The sequence below is a fragment of the Chamaea fasciata genome, unplaced genomic scaffold (genome assembly GCF_029207755.1).
Source record: "Chamaea fasciata isolate MVZ Bird 193981 ecotype frontalis unplaced genomic scaffold, bChaFas1.0.hap1 SCAF_4, whole genome shotgun sequence".
Lineage (NCBI taxonomy): Eukaryota > Metazoa > Chordata > Aves > Passeriformes > Sylviidae > Chamaea > Chamaea fasciata.
Genome location: NW_027094089.1, coordinates 65,976,213 through 66,001,334, shown reverse-complemented (window position 1 = coordinate 66,001,334; position 25,122 = coordinate 65,976,213). Strand labels below are relative to the sequence as shown.

General features: G+C 35.4%; 1 protein-coding gene across 1 annotated transcript in view; it reads right to left on the bottom strand.

The window, feature by feature from the left end:
* The window catches only part of FBXL17 (F-box and leucine rich repeat protein 17), a 282,413-nt gene that overhangs the window by 8,339 nt on the left and 248,952 nt on the right, over positions 1-25,122 (bottom strand). The window contains exon 8 of the mRNA XM_066181845.1: positions 5,215-5,357. Coding sequence (XP_066037942.1) covers positions 5,215-5,357 — 143 coding nt within the window. The remainder of the gene's footprint in view (positions 1-5,214; positions 5,358-25,122) is intronic.

Here is a 25,122-nt window from a genome sequence, read left to right as displayed (position 1 = left end):
ATTATACATATAAAACTTAAAAAAATACAGCAATTCCTTTTTAATATGCAGCAATGTACTTGAACAAATTATAGTAATTTAAGAGAAAAAAAAGCTACAGAATTTTTCTTAAAGAGAAGGATTGGATATTTTCATTCCTCTTCAAATCACAAAACCATAATTTCAAATCTCAAAATGAACCCCTTGTAAAATAAAAGAAGAAATGGTAGCAATTTGGCAGGTTTTCTGATCGGACTAATGATAGCATTTTCTGAAAGTGGACGGCAAATTGCTGTGATAATTATATTAAAACAAGACATGGCTCTGTATTCTTACTATCCTGCCATTGATTAAGAATAGTTTAGCTCAAAAGTATATTTGAAATTGAAAGATGTATCTCTAGAACCTAGGATACATAAAAGAGCTAATACTCTTTTTCACTTACCTTCAGATGCAGACTAGCTACGTAAATTAGAAGCTCATAACTGATGGGTAAATATGTTTCTCTTAAACAACAGGAGTTGTATTCCTGTTAGGCTAATGATTTGCGATATTCACTGAATATGTATTTACAAATATTTGTAAAACAGGTTTAGTAGAAGGACAAAGTGACAAATTATACTAAAAATCCACATATTGTCTAAAAATCTTATTCTTACTTAAGATGCAAATGATTTCATAACTGACCATTTTTATTTTTAGGGATCATCTTTCTTCCTTCCTCTCTCTGGCAACAAAATAGTTTGTCACTTTTTCAGCTGTACTGACCATCAATTTCTGTGCTCTAATTTCTCATCAAAACTAGAATAGGAAATATATGCTACAGTTTATCTGAGAAAGTCATCTGGAATAAGCTACAGGTTTTTAGAAGTATTTTCACAAAAAGCAGCTGTGTCGTTTTGAGAAATTCATCTCAAAAATAGAAAGAAAAAAGCAAGGCAAAAAAAAAAAAAAAGAAGAAAGCAAGGAATAAGAGCCAACATGATTTATTAACTAAGCTGTATATCCTTTCACAGCCAACTTGGTTAGACTCTCTTCATTTCATTCACACATAGTGATGAATATTGAATTTTGTGGCCTCTGTTTTTTGGTGTCATTTTTCTGCCTATTTTCCCAAGGAATGTCTCCTGCATTTATGTGGGAGCACTGCTGATAACCACTACAAATTGCACCACAGTTATAGGAAAAGGATCTTGAAATATGAAAATTGTGTGTGAAAATGGTTGCAGGAAGATTATTGTGACACATAATTCAACCAGTCAAGCTATCACCCAGAAAAAAAAATCCAAACCAAACCAACCAACCAACCAACCAACCAACCAACCAACCCAATGAATTTTTAGTCCCTATTTCCTAGTTGAGACACAGCCATTTTCCCCAAGGGTGAAGATTTTAAGCTGCCACTATTTAAAGCTGGTTCACTTCTTGTGAGAGCACAAAAAAGAAGTGCTATAAAGACATCTTTCAAATGAGTTCTTTCTAGCAATAAATATAATAGAGAACATCACCCTTCTCCTTCATGTTTTTAATATTAAATACAAAATATACCGAAATAATTAATTAATTAACTATAAGAGGTAAATAGGATCTATATCAATTAAAGGATACGAATGTACAGTAGACTGTGTTCAGTAAGAAAAGCTTGAAATGTGCATTTAAATTTGTCATTTTGATGTAGGCATCATTTTATGCCCTTAGGATGCAAGTAAAGGCCTTAGAAATTCTGATGTCAGTGTTTGTGGGAGGAAAGAATACATCCTTTAACTGCCCACACCTATCTCAAGGTACTTAAAGTAATTAAAGGAAAGGTTCAATCATCTTTAAAATATCCCTTTTCCTAAGCTGTGATAAAAAATACAGACCTCCAATTAAAATTTGATTGGAAGAGCAGATAGTCGTGCTCTCTTTCTGCTGTGGGGAACTAACCTTAAGTGAACTTAATATAACCCCTTGTTTTGCTTTTCTTGGTACACATTGGGGTGACAAACCAAGAGCTGCCGTGCCCCCGAGCAGCACCAACCCGCCATGTGCTCCCACATACCCACATCAAGTCCTAAAATACAACCTTGAGCTGCAGCCCACAGCACTCCTCTGTGCAGAGGAACGGGGAGTTTGTGGTTCCACCCTGCTCCTAGAGCACTGTGAAGAGGTGACGCGAAGGAACTGAAGCCTGGCCTGCTGCCCCTGGGGGCGCGGCACAGCGCAAACACAGGTAGCAACATTGGAATGCAAAACAGAAATGTCTTCTCTTTCATGCCTTTTTCAATTACAAACCTCTAAAATGTCCTGCTTAGGCCTTAAATAACTACTGATTTTATCTATTACTGCTTTCAAAAGAAATGGAGACTCCGAATGGCAACATTTTCTTTCCGTGGAACACGTGACTTGAGAAGTCCTCCTGCTGCTTGCACAGATGCACACATACCCATGGACACAAACATTTATTTGCACCCTGTCCTGTGTGAGAGATCAGAAGGGAGCAAGAGCCTAGCTGCTTCAACTACCTGTTCATGTTGGTATGCAGACAAGTGGGGAATTATGTTGTCCAGAACATAGGTATTTAAAAACATTTAGTCTACTCTAGATCACTTTCGCACTTTAGGAGGTCTGGTCTCTCAGATGTATCCCATCTGATACAGAAAAGTTCCAACTGAAATACATGCTCTCATGATGACCTCATGGTAAAGTCAGCAATTTTTTATGACATTTCTCAACACAATGTCATCTATTTTAACGCAAAGACCATATTGCTCCTGTGGTGTGCATGTTAGATGCTAGGAAAAATGATAAAAAGAAAGGTCATGGCAATAGTAGTTTGATGAAAAATGAGCAATTTGATTATTTTCATGGTGTGGATCAATAATGCTCCGCATCTACTGAAACACATTGCCTGGAGGCACTTGGCTAATCAATGGCAAAAAACAGAGACTGCTTTTACCCAGGCTTGCAGCCTCTCTTGATCTATCTAGGGAGGACCCTTGACGCCTCTAATTTATGTCAAGTGCATATCAAAGAAATTCCAAAGAGCCTGACTCATAAAGAGTGTTTTAGTGGTACCCATTTGAAGTCTACTTACATATGTTCCTTATGTAACTGTGGATAAATACTTCCCTTCCAAGTGCCAGGGAATTCTGAGAAAGGCATAAAAGCTATCTGGTACTAGCATAACAGTCACCTCAGAAAAGGAAGTCTGGTTAGAAGGACTAATCTTCTAACCTTCTTTTCACTGCAAGCTGACAAAAGTACAAAGACAAGAATTTTGACCAACTTGGAGTGTAAATAAACCCTTCTGCACCACCCAAGAATTCTCTTTAATGATGTGCTGAACACTGACATTTTTAATTTAATAGAGCAGCCACTGGAAATAATTAGTTCTGCATGATATTGGGGCAAGACAGTTGAGAACACAATTTTGTTCAGTAATTTCTCTGTTCGTTTGCAGTGGAAAAAGGGAGTTGGCATCTTCTAGCTGCCAAAACTCCCTTAAGTCAAGGATACTTACTTCATTCTGTCTGTGGAGCTATTCTTCCCATCAAGGCTTTGCAAATAAGAAAATAATTCCCAGTGGTAGTCCTGCTACTACACTGTTCACTGTAACAGCATTTATGAATTTCTGAACATCTTTTAGCTACCATACTTTGAATACTTGCAGATGCACACACACATTTGCAGGCACACAGTCAACAGTGCTTTTCTATCTTCCCTGAAGCTTTTAAGTGATATTTTTTTTCCCTTTTAGCAGTTGACTTTCATTGCAAAAAAGATGTTGTATGCTCCTCGAAAGAACTAGAAAAGCATTTACCAGCAATTAGAGGAATACAGAGTGTAGCACATGTCCACAAAAACTACATATAGTTTAACTTATGAGGCAGTAAAGCTTGTTTTCAACATCAAGATCATTGATTTTCTATAGTAGTTGAAGACAGGATAAAATTATTGCACTTATTAGATCGCTGTCGTTTGTTCAGCATTAGCTAAATTCACAAAAAAAATACATGTGCAGAAGTGGTTAGATGATTCTGGGTCAGGTCTAATTCCCAAGGTTAAGTTACCCTTTTAACATTCTCTAAGTACATAATCTTAGCACAATCCATCCGAGATTCACAAACTCCTTTTGTCTGTTGGCCCTCATAAAACACTAATGTTTAGGAGATTAAGTGGACTCAGCTTTGATAGACAGAGCAATTCTTCCAAAGTGCTCAATCTCCTCCCAAACTGAAAACTGCCTAAGGCTGGCTTTGCAAAATGCTATTTTTAACTTTACCACTCACCTGGACATTATTATTCCTTGCCACCTGAAATACTGGGTTTTGTCACTGTCCTTTATGGTGGACTGTGAAGGATGCAAGATAATGCTTTGAAGCAAGAATTTTCTTAGACTAAAATCTGTTTTTCCATAGAGTGCATCCCATCAGAAATCCACAATGAGAGATGCTTATTATGATGGGCATCATAAACCCGACATTTTGTTGATGATGGCTGGGAAGGAAACAATCCCTGCAAGGTTATATGAAGAGTTGAGGTCAGAGACTCTGGACCTTCTTTTAGCTATTTCTGCTGTGTTCCCAGGCCTCTTGACCACACTTCTAAACAGGAACATGATTTCTGAAGGACTATATACCGGGTGAAGTGGAGATGGACTGCCTTCTCCTCTTTTCTTGTTATGATAAAGTACTAAAACCTCTTGACATTCTTACTATACTCCAAGTATAAAGGTATATAGTAAGAAACGAGGTATTTTTTTCTCTTTTTAGCATTATGGTTTTATTCAAATCTTTGTTCAAAACCATGATATATGATCAAGAGCATAGATATATATAGAAAATTGCTGAATCACTCTTGAAGTAACACTGAAGATTTTCTTTTTCCTTTCTTTTTAAGAAACAAAATAGTCTGTCACAGTTATAACATGACATACCAACCGCTTTCAGACAAAAATATTCAAAACTGTCCGAGGGCAGATTTTACAAAAACTTCTGTGAGCACCGCAGGCTGCGAGTGTAACCTATGAGTGTATTTTGAAAATCTACATCAACAAACGTATATATAATGATCCTTCTAGTCCTCTGGGTTACTTTTGACCTGCATGTATGAACACAGCACACCAGAACAGTTGACACGGTAGAGAATACTGAACATTTTTGTTCAGAAAAACATAAATCCTGATGCCTCCCACACACAGAGGGACACTCTCACACTCAGAATCAGGTATAAGCTCAGGCAAAGGCTCCTTACCTGATCACATCTCATCAGACCCAAGTATCTGAGGGATTTGCTGCGCTGAGCAATCTGGGTGGCTCCACGGTCTGTGATCTCTTTGCACCATCCAACATCCACCGTCTCAATTGTCATGCTGTACCTCCCAATGGCTATCAGAGCTGGAAAGACATTAAAGGCATGAAATACACAGCTCTGCAGATACCTCAGCTCCACACACACACTGAGTAATGCTGAAATCAAGTTTTGAGAAGCAGTTGTCATGCACTTTGTAAATGGCATTATATTTCATAATTCTGAACTTCAAACACACAGATAAACATATTTTCCTATATATTTTTCTATCAATCAGGATAAATAGACCAATTATCATATATATTCCATACAAATTCTTTTAATTATTTTTTTCAGAAGAATCAAGGATCAATAATTGAAACTGAAATAAACACAGATTAAAACCAACTCTATTTCACTTTTCAGAGAAAATATACTTTATACTACTAACAGTTTTTTTTCCAGGAAAATCATACTACCAAGACAGCACTGAGATTAACAGGACATTTTGTGAGTCAATAAAACATTGTTTTAGAAAACTCTGTAGGAAATTTCATGTCATATATGCTACAATTATATCCTAAAATTGCATTTTTTCTCATTGTTCTTATTGGTGATGTAAGAACAATGGTGTGTTTCACTTTCAAGTTTTCTTCAAAAACACTTTTCCAGTAAAAATAAAGAAAGAATTAAAAATGTCATAAGGAATTAAAGGAAAAATTTGAACCTTTATTAAAGGAAAAAAAAGAGGATCTGGAAGTTCTGAATGGGCTGAGAGAAACCACAAGGGATCTGAACCAGCTGGGAAGGTTTTGTCATGACATAACAATTGACAAAACACAAAAGAAACAATTCACTGGCACCCTGGTCACCATGGACTACAACATTTTTCAGAAATATGGACTCAGGAAGTCAAGCTGGGATTTATTAACAGAAATTTTAGCAGCTAAAAATCTCAGTTTAAGAAAAAAGGCCAAGGTTTCTGGTGCAGAAGTCAGCCCCCTGCATATAATCAAGGGGTAGGACATTCAGTTTTTAACTCAGGTTATAAGGTAGCTGTTGAAAAGGAAGATGAAGGAGTGACTTATTCCAAGTAATGTGTGTATCTTTAAAGAGTGATTTTTCTTTAAAGTTGATTTTTCAGCAGCTGCGGGGCTGTTCTGTTCATGCTACATTCCCAAATGGCACGGGAAAAAAAAAAAAAAAAAAGAGGAATTACAAAGAGCTGGTAGCTCTACATGATACAAGATATTGATCTTAGCTAATCAGCATGTAACTGAGATCTAGAAGAAGAGAAAAAGAACCCACCTCACTTTCCAGTGATTCTGCAAAGAACTGCATTGATGGTGTACAGCAGTGAGGGTATTTGGATTAATTATAAATATCTAGGTGGACTTGATTAGCAAACAAAATGAGCCAAAGGAGGCCAGAAACATTCTCAGAAGCTGTGGAAGGGGAAGCAGAGCATAATCTCTTTCTTGCAGCAGTTTTCCAAGAAGGACAACATTAAATGAATTTTGTTAATGAAATACTGAATGTATGATAAAATCACCTATGTAGTTTCTTTATGATTTCACTGATATTTGTAGGACAATAACAATTTTCTGTTCTCTTTCCAGCACATCTCTTGAAAACAAATCTTAGTTTTGGAAAGAAAAAAAAAAGTATATCTATATCAGAAAATAACCTTTGTATTTTTTTAGACATGTTTTAAAATATCACTATAATAAAGAGTATGGATAGTCAGAAGCTTTCTGCATACATTTTTCAACAGGAAAAGCTATAGTAATTATAGATAATTGTACTTCCACACAAAATGTTATAGACTTGAAGTAGTGCAAAAATACTGAAAGCTTTCCACTACATTAGAATAATGTAAGTTCATTCGAATATTTTGCCACTGTTTGTAAAGTTACAACCATATTTTGCTATTTTCAGTCCTTCATGTAAAACTGACAAAGAGAAGAACATCAACAGAGAATACTCTCATGGAAGTGCCATTAAAGACCATTAGAATACACTGACAAAATCTGTCCCCAGATTAGCAGACATCTCTCTGGAAAACCAAATATTTTGACAAGAGTGTACGATGTTATACTGAAGTCATATACTACTACAGTTTATTGCAGGAGAACGGGCACGTGGACACACAATCAACATGACTGAGCAGAAGCCAATTTACGTTTACATTAAGCTACAGTAATAGGCTCTAAGACGCATGTTCATGCGTTCACACATCACTTGGTTGGTCCCCTCGGCTTGTCCACGCGATGAGCTTACGTTCTTCAGGACATCCAACTGGTCAGAGCTCATCATCACATTGTGCTTCCTTTACCAAGGTTTTGCATCCCTGGTATTCTGTTTCTCAGGCTGTTCTTTTCTTATTTTAGCCCTGTTTTTCTCAGTAACCTTGACGAATTCCTGAGGGTTCTGATAACAATAACTGCAGGTGGTTTGGCTGGGGCACACTCTGGCCCAAACTGTTCAAATACATTGCAACAGTTCATCTATTAAACGCAGAAGGTATGCCATTTGAAAACACCAGTGGACCATATTTTCTGGAAATTTCAGTGTGTGCAACTGCACCCTTCCAAGAACACTCTGGGTTAGAGAAAACACTATTCAGTTTCTATCAGCATTCAGCAGTGGAAGATAAAGAAAGGCCATGAGAACTAGTGAAAATATAACAATACTTTTCCAGAACAGTTTCCTCACATGAAAAATGTGGCCAGGGATTTTCCAAACTGGGGTTTGTGCCTCTGTACTCTCACAAGTTCATCTGATCAGTCTTGTTGCCCACAAAACACAACATCCATAACATCCTGTGGCAAGGAATCCTGCAGTTCAGAATTCTTTTCTCTTTCAAAAACCACCTTCCGTTGTGGGAAATGCTTCCTGGAAATCTCAACAGACTGTATCAATCAAGTTCCTTATTGTTTCCTGACTTTTTCAAAGCACTGAAGCACAACCTCTTGTAATAAAAGCTGTGGCAACTCCTCCTGAATACGTTGTATTTATTCACATGTTCACTAACTTTTTATATTTCATATAATAACTAACTCGCTTTATACAGATGCCAGATTTATCAGTTAATGTTTTTCTGATCCTTCCTGAAACACTTCTTTGAAATACTTCTGGCAAGGCAATTCTGAAGTAGTCAGGCAGGTTTAAGTGAAGGATTACACAGTGCAGCTGGGAGCTTGGATATTTCATCCTCAAGTTCTTTTACTGAGTACACACACTTCTCCTGGTTGTGTGAGCCAAATACTTTAAGGCACAAGTTTCAGCTAAGAAAATGGTTGCATTGCTCAACAGCTTTTCTTCCTGTCTGCATTTGCCCACAATAATCAGAATACACTGCTATTCTTCAAAAGCCTGGCAGTAGTTTAACAAGGAAACAAGCAAAACCCTTACAAAACTAAGTTTGAATTCTATGACTTGAGAACTTGTAGCACAATCAGCAGTGAATAGTCAAAAGTGTGTTTCCACACTAATGACAGCCAGGCTTAGAAACATGGTCAGTAACCAAAGGGAAGAACCTGACACATTGAAATTCAGTGGAGAAGGATACACAAAAAATCCTCCATGTAGTTTAAAGATATTGGCTTTGACATATGAACCTCTCTTCTTTGTTTTTGAATATTTAACAAGGCATCCAATTCTTTTTTCTCCTTTTTATACTCCCATTTATTTTGGGAAAAGCAAGATATCATATTTCTTTTTCCAGTGCTAGGTTTGTGGAATGGAAATCAACTGATGTCCAGTTCCTACTCTGCAGGAGATAAAGTGTAATGTCTCCAACTGGAATTGGAAAATCACCCCTACAGACTTGAGCTGTATCAAGCAAAACTGTTTTCTTGTTGTAATGGTACTTGTTTGTAGCTCAGAAGTTAAAAGGGAAACATCTTTCAGATGATCAGCTGGAATAGTTGAGAAAACCAGACAAATTCCATCCTTAGTGCACTACCACTAAAAGCAAACTGTAATTTAACCTCACTTTATTTTAAACTGATTAAGGTTAACTGACACATGAAAATGCATCTACTTCAGACAGAAATGTCTGTCAGAGGAAAGGCCTCTTCAGCTCTGCGTAACCTGTGAAACCAGGAGATGCTATGTGTGTTGTCATCAAGTCTAAGGTTGCTGCAGTAGAAAAAAACACATACATATCTTTGATATAAGCAACTGAAATATGGCCTACTCTTAGTTTAATTTGAAGTTATTTTTATGCCTGGAAAAAAATACCCCAGGTTTTGCATAATATTACCAAATACAACTGTTTGGAAATCTGGTGTATTGAACACAATTATGTCAAATTAAAGATATATTTTAATGACATGTACCTACTACACCGTAGAATGCTTCCTTAATCAATAAATCCTATTTCAATTTAACTGAAAATAAACCTCTGTAAGGCTTAACGGAATTTCTGTTTCCTCCCTGTTATTACCTAAAAGGCAAATGTACAAGGACTTGCATTTGGTCAGCCGTCAGTGAGGCACGGACAAAAATGCTTTTAAAAATTAATTATGATTGATATCATCCTTACACCAGGGCATTATAGACATATATGCATTCATGCAAAAATCATTTCGGCATTTATTTACACCTTTTTTCATTAATGTCAAAACCACTTAAATGTGCAAGAATTACAATTTAAAATTTCCAGTCTCTCTAAGGGTTTTACATAGAGGACAAATCAATTAGTCAACCAAGGATTACCAAATGATAGTCTTCTCACAGAACTTTCCATTATATTTTTATTTTTGAATAAATACATTAGTAATAGATACATATAATATTTTTCTATTAATACCTATATAAAACATAAATGAGACAAAAGAACCATATTGCATTCTTCTTTAATTAATTATATAGCCAAAAGTTAATTAGGTGGCTTTGACAGTTATCTACTAACTCCTAGGGAACTTAATTTATAAAAAAACTTTAGAAGTTTATGAGAGTTAAAACTGCAATAAGCAGATGTAATAAAAATAAAATTTGCAAAGAAATAAATACATTCAGGTATTAAAAAAATGGTGTAACAGTTGAGCTTAGTGGACTTGGAAATTATCTGCTGTTGTTGGCATTCTGGAGTTACTCTCATTTGCCTGAGTTATTTAAAGTATGAGTGGACAAAACTCTGGAGAGAGAAAAAACGTTCTACAAGATAGACCAAAAACAGGCAACCTGAAAAGTCTTTTCTATCTTTTATTTATGTTGTTCTAGTGAATTAGAAACAAAAGACAAAGATGAAAATCATGCAGGTAAATGATAAATACCTGAATGCAAAGAGGTTTTAACAGTCACCAAAATTAGTTTGATATTTCATTTCCAGTGATTTGTGGAGAAGAACTTAAAAATTAGCATGCAATTAGACACAAAGACTTGACAATTGTGAAATTCTGTTGAATATAGACAATACACTGCCAACTGATTTTAATATATTATTATATCTACAAAGGCAAACCTTAATTTATAATAACACTCCCTACAGCATAGATTAAATATTGCTTATACATAGAAAATTATTTTCTTTACAAATGCATGCCTATAAAAACTTAAATTAGGACAATTGAATCTTATTCCCCAGAGCAAATCTTGATGTCATAAGAAAAAAAAATCAGTAATTTTGCCCATGATACTAACTATGCATGTTCAGCCCCTGCACTGATGAGGCTGGTGGCTGTCTGCCATGCAAATTACACAAGTTCTGCAGTTTAGCTAATCTGTTATGTGCAGAGAGGCAGTACATGCCTAATTCCATTTCCATGTGTCAAAAGGTGTTTAGCTGCTGCAACCATGCACAGCAGTTGAAGAAATCACTGCTTGAGTTCTCTGCTACCTTGCTCACCCAGCAAAGGAATCATAGCTCACAATTCATATTTCTTATGCCTCAAATTAAAGACTCACTGTGTGACACAACTTTTTATGGAATTCATTTATTTCTGTTTTGAAATTGTAAGGGTATTTTGATTACTTAAATGAATGTTTGTTCACCATATCCTGATATAAATCATGCATCAAGCACTGTAGTTCATCTTGTAGAGATAAAGGCTACCATGGATGTACCAGTCTATCAGCGATTGATGGAGAGACAGGAAGACTGATTTTGTTGTGTATTCCCACATCAGTCCAAACTCAGTTTGTGCTGGCTTCCTAATAAAAACTCTAATTCTGCTCAGGCTTTTGCACATCCAGCTGACAGGTAGTATGACATGGTTTTTAATTCCTTTATAATCAGGACCTCTCATAACAGCCACATTTCAGTGCCACTAGGAAATAGCAAAGCAAGAGAGACAGAATCTGTACAAAAGCTGGCCTTCTACCAGGAAACTCAGCCAATTCCATTTACAGTCATGCACTAAAGTACATTCCTGGTTTTCACTGCAGTTCTCTTGAAATTTAAGTAAAAACATAAACAGAGGACAGAGCCCTGAACTTCACTGTTCTCATAATCAAATCAATCTTTATTCCCTAACTAAATTCCCATACAGTACACCCATGTAATATACATATAGGAGAAAAAGCAAATCCTTTCTCTATGGTGCAGAAGTGATGCAAAAGGGAGATTGGTCAGTGTTCATTTAAAAAATATTTCACACTATTGGTATTTTAATATTTATAGCAAGTGCTCACAAAACAATACCCAGAAAGGTACAAGTAAATATTTCATCTTTTGTAAATCCTAGAGACGTTTAGAAACAAAGTTGAACTCTTTAAAACCTTAAACCCATGAACAGCTCGACATCCAACCTCAAAAGTTTTCCCAGTGGAATGCTGTATCACCTCTCAACATGGCAAACCTGCATTTTAACACACTTGGAGTACTCAGTTTTTTCCCAACTGTCCTCATCTGCTTCAGGCTGCTTGAGGTCTCCTGTGATGATTTTACTGTTGAACCTTTGTGCTAAGCGGCTTGGGCAACATTTCTTGAGAATGAAGGATAAGACTACAATAAAATGCAGAAAGATAGAGTGGCATGACCACAGTGGGAAACCAATCTAACCAGACGTCTCAAGGAAATTAAAAGGAGAGAGACTGTACCTCTTGAGCAACCGTTTTTTTTTTCTCTAAGACTTTAGAAAATTTGGTTAAATCACTTCTCTCTGAAATAATTTTTTGACCTTTATTTGGGAGTATGGTGGCAAACCACTTAACTGGTGATACTACTCAAAGTTTAAAAAAAAAGAAGCTGTTTGAAAATGGTAACACATAAATTTATGTATTTCTGGTTTAGCTTTTAAAAATAAAATCTCATTGTTTAAAGTATTTGTTACCTAAAGAACCATAAGGAAAATCCCCAGAGGTAAGCAAGTCCCAAGGACTGAAAAGACCACATATGAGAGGGAAAGATGACAGAGACACCTCTCATGCAAAAAAAAAAAAAAAAAAAAAAAAAAAGTATTTTATTTTACATTTTGAATATAAAACACATTTAATACAGGTAAATATTTTTTCTTTGAGAGTCACAAAAATAATTGGTATATAGTTACTTGGCTAAGGTCTGTTTGTGGTTTAGGGTTACCACTAAGTTGATACAGTATACATTGCTGTACTCAATGTCAACTTAACTGACTGATACAAAAAGAACAGGCAATTGCTAATCAACTTTTATCCTAGAAGTTTCATGAACTAAAACTTCATGAAACACATAGCACTAAGAGGGCTATGATTTCCCAAGTAAAATTTTATATTTATCTTGGGTATTTGGTGAGACTCGAAGTATGTACAAACCATAAATATTTGTACAAAGGTTACTATTGGCTGTCCTACAATGCAAGCAAAGCTTTGCCCTAAACAGTTTTGAACTTAATTTTTAAACTAGAAATTAAATTGAAAATACAGAAAAGAATGATCTTTCAAAATTATCTTTAATGTTACAACTACAAAGCACCTGTTTCCCCAAAAGTCCATACTAAAAACAAAGCTAACATATGGACAGTCATAGAAAATGGTTTATTTTGTTTTTATACAGGTCCCTCAAGAAAAAATCCAACATTGACAACAACAAATTAATCATAAATACATCTGCAGTTTAAATCTATTAATCCCAAACATAGCTCTATGACTTTTCAGCCATTTCAGTATCTTTTACTCAATGCACACCAACAGAAAAAAAACAAATAAAAACAAAGCATCCCCCCTGCCCAAATCTTCAACACAAGGATGCAAAAAGACCTTAGTACTAGAAACTGAAAGACATGCAGCATATTTACTTCTGTCCTGACTGCAGACTTCTTACAAAAATATTAAAAAATAACCATTTCAGAAATGGATTACAAAAGAGGTTGGAGTTGCTGCTTTTAACCCCAAGGTTTTAGGATAAAATAGCCCCTGTGGACCAAGCTGTTACATACCAGTTCAATTTTCACTTTCCTGGGGACACTAAAATGTAACTCATTTTCTTTGCGTTATTTTGTACTGAAGTAATCTCCATCATTGTCACACACATAGTCTGATTATCAATGGAAGGAAGTAAGCCTGGCTTCAATCCCCAAGAAAATCATGGAGCCAATTTTCCTGGAAGCCAAATCTTAAGGACAGAAAGATGACTGGGAACAGGCAGCACTGATGTAGGAAGTGCAAACAAAGTCTTGTCAATCTGATTGCTTTTCTGTCATGAGACAACTGACTCCATGGACAGGGATATGTAAATAATTTCTTTGTTTTTACATCAGGAAAGTATTGAGAAGAGGTGCTATGGACTCTTAAAATGACTTCTCCCAATCTATAGACAGAAACCTTTTTTTTTTGTCACATTAACAAAGACACCAAAAATTAACTGAACCCTTTTAATCAGGGACAAGGAAATTTAAATACTGTTTTTTCAAACAAATAATGTGGCTTGGGTTTATTTAAACAACACATACCTAACCTCTGAGAGCTGTAACTCCAAACTGCTGTTCCTTAGTAGCATTCAGATATGACAGCCACTATTGAAGGACAGAGAAAAGCCAGATCTGTAAACCTGAATGATCTGAGGTACATGTAATGCACTAACCTAGAGAGATAGGAAGGAAACCATCTTTTTTGGAATCTTGAATTGTTTGGATAACTAGTGCATGCAGTGCTCCTAAACATTTGTGAATGCTTCTAAAAAGCCGTACCCTAGAGTTACTCCAGGAGCTATAGATACAGTCACAGAGGCCAGAACATCAAATATGGACAGATGTAAAGATCACTTAATGTTTTGCTGGAACAGTTAAAGATGATAAACTGGCAGAAGCTAGAAAAATCACTTTGTATCACTTGGTAAAGATATATTAATTAATATACAGTTTTAGGTTATTAATAATATGTAAATAATTGTACATATGTAATATGTACACGTATATAATTCAAAATATTACAATCACTTATTAACAGTCTATTCTGATGAATGAGTTAAGTTTGTCAAGTCCGAAGTTTACAGATGAAAAAAAAAATCAGGATATAGAGATGCTGGCTGTCAAAAAAGAAGAAATTTACCTTAGCTCTTAGTCACATGAGATTGTAAGAGGGGGGTAGAGACTGAAGATGCATTCTCAGAGAGGGAATTTAACGGTTTAGCCCATTCAGTTGTGAGATTAGGCAAGATTAGAGAGCGCCTCTTTGGAGAATGACAGAACAGGCAAGATTAGAGAGCGCCTCTTTGGAGAATGACAGAACGTAATCCTAAATGATGTGGGAACACACCCTTTTGTACACTTAGCTTTGTCTTTCTCTAAGGAATCTAGCTACTGTATTCTTCTGAGTAATAAATAGTGACTTTGAAAAGCCTGCTCCACGGTCTGCAAATACGTGCTGAGACAAAGGATGACATCTGTGACAGAGGTCTGCACTCATTTTGCCAAAGACAGAAAATGTTGAAAACACGCATCCTAAGCTCAAGAACAACAGAATTATGCATTTTGCCCTTTTAAAGAGTAGTCACAAATTCATCAATTTGAAAGGGTACACATCAAAAAGGTTAAAACACTGAAGGATGGAGAACATCTAAAAAAAGCATGACAGCATGTTACTTCTGTCACGCACTAAAGAATTTCACACTGTTTGATGGTAGAACAATAATTACTTAAATCATGATTCAGTGTAACAACTCCTAAGTTTTGATAAGCTTAGCAGCAAGTAGAGTACAATAGATACAATTTTAGTACATAAAACTGGATCAAATTGAGACAAAAGAGCTAAATACATACTAGAAGATAAAATTTGTTTACAAAAATAGAATTTTGTGTACACAATATAAAAGTGGAAGAAAATGGTTATTGAAAGTTTAGAATTTTGTAACTCCTGATTTATAACTGTTCTGTACCCAACAAGAGGTTAGATATTTGACTGTTCACCAGAACACATAAAAAATAAAAGGCAATACTTTAACAAAATGTAACGGGCAATACACCCAAATAAAGGACAGAGCCTGAGGTGTTACACCGAACAGGCTGTTCATGTACTTCAATGACCATGCAGAATTTTTAACTCCCAGAAACAAACCTAATGCCATTTTAAGATATCAATACAGTATTTACTGTTCTCTACTTTAAGAGTACAGGTTCATAAGAATCACATATTTATTTTTCTAACCCAGCTAGTTCATACTCACTCTCCTAACTCAGTCTTCTTGCAATATGGCAAATGAAGACTGGAAAACTGGGTTTACAGTTGTTGTGTAATCTTGTACAGTGGTATTCCTGGGAACTCAGAGCAGGAGCTCGACACTGAACAGAACAGCACTGAACAGAATGGAAAAAATTACTGTACACTACAGGGAACTATGGATTATGTTATCAAAAAGTAGCTACATTTGAAAGTGCTAGGCATAATAGAAAGTGAGTGATCTTATGAATTATAACACATTTTGAAAGAAATGAAGAAAAGACAAAGGAACAAAAACTAAAAAAGTGAAAGGGAAGATTCCTACACATATACATGTAGACATACCTGTAGAGTTCCCATAAATACATGAATATTTGATAAGATAGAATATTAACATCTTTATAAAAACTCTTTATAGCCCTGGAATATCATTCTCTGGTACATTATGTTTCCTCTTAAACTATTTTTCTTCCTTTCTTTTCTAAATAAATAATAATAAAAGTTTTCGTCAAACATAGTAGAATGCTTTCCATGTGAACATCTCTAACATTTTGGCTGTCCAGTGAACTGCTAGAAATGTGAACAAACAAACAAACCAATGCAAACACTCAATATATCTGATAAAGCATCATACATCCCGATTGTCAGATTTCTCTGCAAAAGACCTGTATGTTTAATACCAGTTCAACAGTTACTTCCCACATTCTTGAAGACCACAGTTTGAAAGTGACTCTTGAGAGTCAAGCATTCCATAAAGAGTAGGGAGAAACTATTCAACTTCAGATGGTGGTAGAAAAGTCAACATTAGTCTATAACATACTAAAGAAATGCTTAGGCTTGTATCAGAAAAGCAGTCAGAAAAATAGCAGCAACAGTCAATCTTACCTAGTGATGTGATTAAAGTACTATTATGGCATTTCCATTGCATTAAAAAAAGGAATCTGAAAAAAGAACATTCAGACCAAGTAATTTATGTGCAACATCACTGCTCTTTGAATTGTTTCTTACTTTTAAGATATTTTAATTTTGTTTAGAATATCTTCATACATTAGTTTTGCCCTCTTTCATCAACAACCGATTTTTACCTATGTAACCAACACTAATATGATTGCTACATTTAGAAAGTTTCACTGAAGATGTAGAGCTAGTCAAGCATCACCTCAAATTCTGTGTTCAGTCTTGGGCACCTCACTACAAGAATGACATTGAGGTGCTGGAGGGTGTCCAGAGAAGGGCACTGGAGGTGGGGAAGGGTCTGAAGCATAAGTCTGATGGGGAGCAGCTGAGGGAGCTGAGGGTGTTCAGCCTGGAGGACAGGAGGCTCAGGGGAAGCTTTTCTGCTCCCTACAATTCCCGAAGAAGAGGTTGAAGCCAGGTGGGGATTGGTCTTTTCTCCCAAGTGACAAGTAACAGGATGAAAGAAAACGGCCTCAAGGTCAGACAGGGGAAGTTTAGATTTGATCCTGGAACACCTTCTTCACTGAAAGTGTTGTCAATCACCAGGAAAGGCTGCACAAGGCAGTGATGGAGTCACCATTCCTGGAGGTACTTAAAAGATATGTAGATGCGGCACTGAGGGACTTGGATTAGCGGTGGACTTGGCAGTTATGGTTGGCATAATGTCAATGATTTGGAAGGTTTTTCCCAACCTAAACAATTCTGGGATTCAAAAGATACAGCATATGGACAGCTACAGCTACAGGACAACATAGTTCTTCCAGGAACAATTTTGAAGACAGTTATCAGCCAATGTAATTAGCTTAAGAGTAATGCATACAGTTTAAGTACAATGGTAACAGTGTTTCTGTTTCCACTGAAGGGAGAAAATCTAGTTGAGCAGAAGAGGGTATGAAGCTAGGCTACAGCCAGGATGATATAAGCACAGGCAGTAATAGCATTTATTTTACAACCTTAAGCTTGTGCAGACTTCTTATCTAATTATGCCTGAGAACATTTGTGTTTAAGGCAGCTCTGGGAATAGCATTTGCTGCTAAAGGCTTTGCAGTGATCAGCAGAAGTGCAGGAACTGTATTTTGTCAAGGAGAAATGAATCTTCACATGCAGAGAAGACTGGGCATCCATGGAAGGCATGAAAAGGGCTAATGCAAGGTCCACATTACCCTTCCAGATGTGCAGTTATCCCTAGCAGAAACACAAAGATGTTTGCCAAAGTAGAGTTCAGCCATTCTCAAGATGTTAACTCCATGTAATTTTTAAAGTAAAATAAAATAAAAAAAGATTGAAACACATGTTTTTATAAATAATATGCATATACTTATTTTATTTCATCAATGCCTGGAATTGAAAAAATGCTTCTCTTAAAATTGTTGAATTAAAGTATATTACTGAAAGTATGTTTAGAGGTCTAAAAGGTTTCCAAAAAGGACAATAAGATTTGATTCAGTGGCTGAAAGACCACTCTGACTGTTTCCTATTGTGGCAGTTGGTTAGGTCTCAGATCACAGTATGAAGTTACATACAGCATGTGCTGCACCAAATCTATACAATTAGGGGAGGACAGACTGTCAGCCTCAATTCTGCATTTTTCTGTTTTTGTCAGCATGTATCACTCCACAGCTCAACATAAATTAACACAGGATTCTGTGACGGTTAACATAACATTTAATATATTCCAATGCAGTTACATTGTTCTGCTTTGGAAAACACAGTCAGAGAAAAGTGATGTAAATTGCCATTAATTTCATTATGACTAATGTAACTGAGGTTGTTCATATAAATCAATACAACTGGATGCTAAGAGTGAGCACAGCTGACAGGGAGAAATGAACATAATTTTAAAAGTTTCCATACTGTGAATCATCACAAGTTAGCCTGAAAAACAAAGGAACTACTTTCAGAGAACTTGTTTTGAAGATCCTCCTTGTTTAATATCTGAAATAAGTTGTGTTTATTCTTCTATGACAGCTAAAACAGAGTTTTGATGAGAAAAATCATAAATTATCTGTAATTCCTTAAAGAGTAAGGTGTCAAATATTGACACCTACAGTGCATCTTCAAGACGTTTGTAGTTGAATGGTTACACAATCTCGCTTAGAATAATAACACTTCCAGCATTAATTAGCTGTCCTGTATAATGAACAGAATGAAACCTCATAAAATGAGCCAAGTGTATTCACCTAAGGAACTCTTTAAACAATAATTACCATGATGAAATGCAAACAGAAAATGCTAGTTCCTAAGGGCTTGAAAAATACTTGTTTTATGAAGTATTTCTCCAGTGTACTTCACATTCAGGCACCTAATCCATTCCCTTAAAAATAAAGGCCATTTTCTTGGGAACTCTACAGCAAAGCAGTTCAGCGCAGTAGAACCTTTTCTCTCTAACAAAGTCTAACTGGATCAGGAAATATAGCAGCGTTTATGCCAAGTAGAACATGTCTAATTATTAGTACTATACATTCAGAAAATGTCAAATTTAAAATATAAATACGGTTTCAACAGAGTAAAAATGCACAGCCATGCTAAAGTAACTGCTTATTTAAGTTGCTTAGTGGGCTTTAATTTTCCTTTTGGCTCCTTAACATAAACACCTTAATAAACATGGAAGTTTTTTCCCTTTTATATGGTTATGTAAGAATGCAACAGTTTACATAATAACTTCATTCAGGACAATCTGTTCAAAAGAAAAACGAAAAACTGAAATACAGAAATAATAATGAAGGTTTTAATGGGCTAGATAAAGAATTGGCATGCATACAGACCACATTCGTTTAGAAGATAAAAAAATTTCTCCAGTTTTGAATCAGGTGCCTACTTTTCCAAAAAGCAGAATGCCTGAATACCAAAGAAGATAGTGTTTGCTTGCAAATTGAGATACAACCAGTAGACCAAGTATAAGGTCAAGCAAAGTTGTATACTGGGAGCTATACTGTTGTATAATAAGGTCTATTTGGGTGTCAGCCATTTGTTTTCATTAGAGTTTGTGCTCACATGGCAGCAACAATTTTTTGATGCACAAAGTATGAAATTTTCTTTATGCCAGTCTGAAAATAATATTAAATATATATTTACCATAAATAATAAACAATGTCTATGAGTAACCTTGTGAGGAAGAAAAAGGCCCCTGCTAATCTGTGGATCTGAATTACTCATAATTATTCAAACGATACCACATGTATTAATCTACATACACTTAATGAACTCGTGTTTACAAACTTAAGTGAAAGTCATCTTACTAGAGCTAGTGACAGTCACATACAAACACACTTTAAGTCAGACAACCACTGAAAGTTTCAGGTTCTGGTACCTTTGCTCATTATTAAAGCTTAAAACCTGCAGCCTAAAAACAGTCTGATGAAAAAATCTATTTGATCAATACTGGAGTATTTCAGAAAACCCTCTGTTTTGTCACAGAAAAAGTCCTTTCCTTCAGCAGTGGTATCACTCAGATAAATGAGTGCCTTTTTTCTGTAAAAAATAAAGCAAAACTTTGCCTTATTTTCTGTAAAAACAATCTTTCTGGGAATGCTAACACAGTCTGTTCTATTATCAGGTAAAAAATTAAGCAAATTTTAGCTTATGGAAAGGATCCAAACAGTCAAAGATTATCCAAATGAAGATGGTATACATGTAACCTTGTTAGAGAGTGGCAAACATTTATCTGTAGCACATCTGCAACAGTTTCGAAGTCTTTTCTTGATGTGTAAGCAGTCACACAGGCTGAAGAAACAAATTTGCTCCTTTCTGCCGGAAGAATAATTACTTTCAATATTATTTATACTTTTGAGCAGCACATGAATTTTAGAATTCTATGAGGAAGAAAACATGGTGAATCATTTTGTTTCATAATCCAGAAGGCTAAGCAGTTGTGTTAGCAGAGTGGTGACCATGAAAGCAAACCGAACTGAACTGCTACTAACTGAAATTTCCAGATACATGATCTCAGCAGATAAACTCACTCCTATTTGCCATGTCTTTTGACAGCTTTTACACAGGCTGTACTGATCTACATTCCATTACATATGACTTGGTGTACAGGTGGCAGGGTCCCAGTCCTTGTTAAATGATGTGGATCACAAAATTCCAACTGTATCCATTTACAAAGGAAAAGTGGGAAATACGCTGGTGACTTATTCCCAAACTTGTAACTAATTTCTATGGTGCTGAAACTCCACTGTTACTATTTAGTTGAATTGTATGCACAACAGACATGACCAGTCGTAAGACAAAATTAACAAGGCCAGTATAATGATATTTGAACTCAACACTTCCATTTTTCTTCAACAGGAAGAGGAGAAAAAGAAGACAAACTTTTGCCAGGGAAGTATTTTTTCTCCCTCTCCCTGCTAGCCACAAAATTCCATAAACATTACTCAGAAATATCAACAGTGCTGCTACAGATAAATTCCCACTGTGAACACACCTTTGTGCATGTAGTGTAAAAAAATAATTTTGATCATGCAACAGATCAATATCTTTGTTTTCCTCAGCTATGAGCACTGCCTTTATCCTAGATATCTTTTGTTGTACTATATTGCAGACAATACATCCCCAAAGTTGAAATGGACTTCCTCCACATTTTGTTGTTACTGCTTTTTGCCTTGGTATGTCTGTCTTCAATCATATTGACAGTAATTGTTTATAAAAAGAAAAAAAAAAAAAGTGCTTAAATTTCTTTTCATTCAAAACTGTACTTGTGCCAGAACTCTGTGCTTACAGCTGTAAACCTCTGTCCCTTGTACTTAAAACCTTTTTGGCTGTACAAAAAAATATGATGCTGCATAGAACCTACCCCGTAAAATCCATTATTAGCTAGGACGTTAGTCAGGACACCACTAGATAACTGAATTTTCTGTCAAGTCTGCATGTGGTAACTCCTCTTCCAGCCTTCTGAAGCCTCCCCATTTAAAATATTTTCTGTCAGTTCTGTCTGTTACTTTCCTTGTTTCTTTCAGCCCATTGTTGCTTCGAGTCGTGCTCAAGAGCATCATAAGTCCTGCTCTATTAAGTAATAATGAAAACTAAATGACTCCTCTGCAAACAGAACAGTAAAATTCTACATGGACTCAAACCTGAAAGAAGAATGAGCTTATACTATTAACTACTGTTTTGTTTCTAAATGACACTGAAATTAGAATAATTAGAAATTATTTATACACCTACACTTTAATTTACTTTGGCAAACAAATTACGTCCACAGATTTGTCAAGTTGCATAATCACCCAGGAAATAAGTAAAATGCTGTTGGGAAGCTAGTATTTCAGAGCAGTGTGAAGTACTTTTAAGAACTGTAACCTAAACAAAAGCCATAATCGTCTTCCATTGCACTCAGTAAAATGGCAATGTGACAAATTCAGGAAACTGACGTAAAGCAAGTCTTATCATGGAGGAGAAAAAGGAAACTATTATTAGCAGACAGAAGTTTCATACATGAACATCATCTCTAAGTTTCACTAGTGGTGGTAGACACTACCTCCTCTATGGCTGATAACCTTCCTTTACCCACTAACATTTTTTGCCATCAAAATTCAGTAAGCAGAAGAAAGCTGTGGACTTTTTACTCCCTTATTATTCCTATTATTTCTTATTCTTATCCAAGGGATGACAGATCCACGACAAGGAAGGCAAGGAAAGAACAAAGCTAGCTTCAGGGTGGTAGACCTCACAGTTTTTCTACTCTTCTGCTTTCCAGGTTCCACAGATATTCCCAAAGCCTCTACAAGAAGACTGAAATTCCAAGAAATCAAATCCCACAACTGCAAGACCTCTTCCTCAGTCTTCCAAACTTTACTGCAGCTAAAGTTAGAAAGAAGCTAAGCTAGGAAGAAGACACAACTTTCATTTAACAGTTTCAGTGAAAGAAGCCCAAGCTTATGCATCTTCTTGGGGTTTTGAAACGGAGTGTTTTTCTGACTGATTATATTGCAGAATGGCATTATCATGTACTATTACTGTATTTCATACTCCTTTAATGAAAACCATTCATGCAGATCTCAAATTAGGAATTTAGTCTTAAACTAACATGTACTTACAAGTAGATCACTAAGACATGGTCCATTTTTGTCAAAGAATTAATTTTATTTTCCATGCAAACAAGATTGCTTCAAATAAATAATCACTTTCTGCAATGTCTATACAAATAAAAGTAACCTTTTCTCATATTCCCACCCAAAAGAAATTAAGAAAACCAAAAGATGTTGTTTACTTGGCAGAAATTATATTTGAAGTTTTAAGAACGGTAGATGAATTAGAAGGAGACAAGTCATAACTGTCATAAACGGATGGCCCATGTAAGGGTTGATAAATAGTACAAGAAGCAACAGACTGTTATTTAATTCACCCAGTCATGTTCAAATATATTTCTTGTTGTGTACCAAATTACATCTTGGTTGCAGTATTGGACTTGGTAAATGAGAAACAGAAATCTGAATTATACTAGGCAAAATTTCCTTTTATCTTTTTAACAGCCAAAAGTAACATCATAAAACCTACAGAAAATAATAGAGGCAAGATGATTGAGAGTTTCAATAGAATTATGCTGTAAATCTGCTAAAAATTGCTTATAATGTTAAGTTTTCTTTTTTTTCTTTTCCCCAAATGCAGCAACAAATTAACCCAAAGTTCTATAATACCACTCAATTTATGATGGCATGACTTGGTTAAGTCAGAATAAACATAGATAAACTTTTTTTATTATAATGCAGTAATTTTGAAATAGTTTTTTGTGGACTGTAGGAACATGCAATACTTCTGAAGGGCTTCATGGAAGATTCAAATATGACACAGAGTAATCTACACATATTTGTAGAATATCCATACTTCCATCACAAAATTTGTAGAGACCCACAAATCAAGGAAGGCTGAATACCACTAGTGTGAATTGCTACAATGATGTGTATTTTACACTGAGGTAGGTATATTTAAAAGAAATGGGAACACTGTCACATTTAAAGCAGCAAATACACAACATTATACATATAAAAATGTTTAATTTTTAAAAGGCAGGCATTTCTAAATGCACACATATATAAATATACAAATGAAATCTGCATGGACATCTTAAAAAGATTAATAATGCATCCAAAGAATCATTTGCTTCATTTTGGCTGAAAATTTCTAAAAATTTAAAAGATAATCACTACTTGTTCCCATGTCTTCCACAGACACCCATTCCTTCTTCAAAAAGATTTAATAGAAAGATAAAAATGTGCACTTTACATTTACAAAGACAGACATTCAATGGCTCATTGGGAGATTAAAGTCCATGATCCTGAGACACTGAATGAAATCATCAGTCTTTTCGAAAGAGATACTGTAATATCTTTGTCTATTCTGGTTGTTCCAAGTTAGCTGTTGAACTAAAATTAACTTATAGGCCTGGAAATGTCCAGAAAAATTATCTGCAATAAATTCATACAAGCTCTTACAGTAAAATCAACATCTTGAAGGAAGTTAAAAACTACCTAGAAATTAGAGCAAGTTCTGAGGCATATATTGATAAGTTTTGCAAAGAATCCAGTGGGGCAACCTGCAGTAATTTATTCAGACTTTTACACCAGGTTAAGACATAGCCAAAAGTATGCTGGACACATTGTATAATAAACTCTCAGTTCAATAGATGACTACACAGTCAACAGGGTGGAGACCAAAGCTGGGAAAGAAATTGAAGCCTCCTTACCAAACGTAATTACTGCCTGTTTACTTCTATTTAATCATTTCAAAGCAGAAAACAACTGAAAAAATTTCACACGCAGCATGCTTTACCAGCAAATACTAAGTATCCTCTGTTACAAAATCAATTGTCTTGGTGCTTCTTCTAAACTAATTGCATTTTCTGAAAATATTACTTTTATTAGTCTTACTCAATAGATATGTAGGCAGCCCTCTTCCATATCTCCATTATACACCTGGATTAGAAGGAAATTTCCATTTTGACATCAATGAAAAGTGTAGACTTGAATTTAATTATTTTGATTCCATTATAAACCAAAATGTAAGCATCTTCCTCACTGACTAAAGACCATCAATGAAAGACCTTGAAGAATGGACTGCATTAGCTCCAGAAGAGTTACTTTACTGTGTTGACCAATATCTGGACATATGACCTGTTGTTTCCTCTAAATATCTTAAAGATGTCAAACACTGGGAGTGAACTTCAGCTATTTAAGGCTTATGTTAATGGATTTTCTGCTTAATTTTAGGAAATAGTCATGTAGTTAAAAATGTCTTTAATGAGTACCATTTAACAATATCTTAATAGATATTCTACATTGCTCCAGAGATAAGTTACAGATTTAATACGCTCAGAATAACTCGCTCTAGATCAAGTGAACT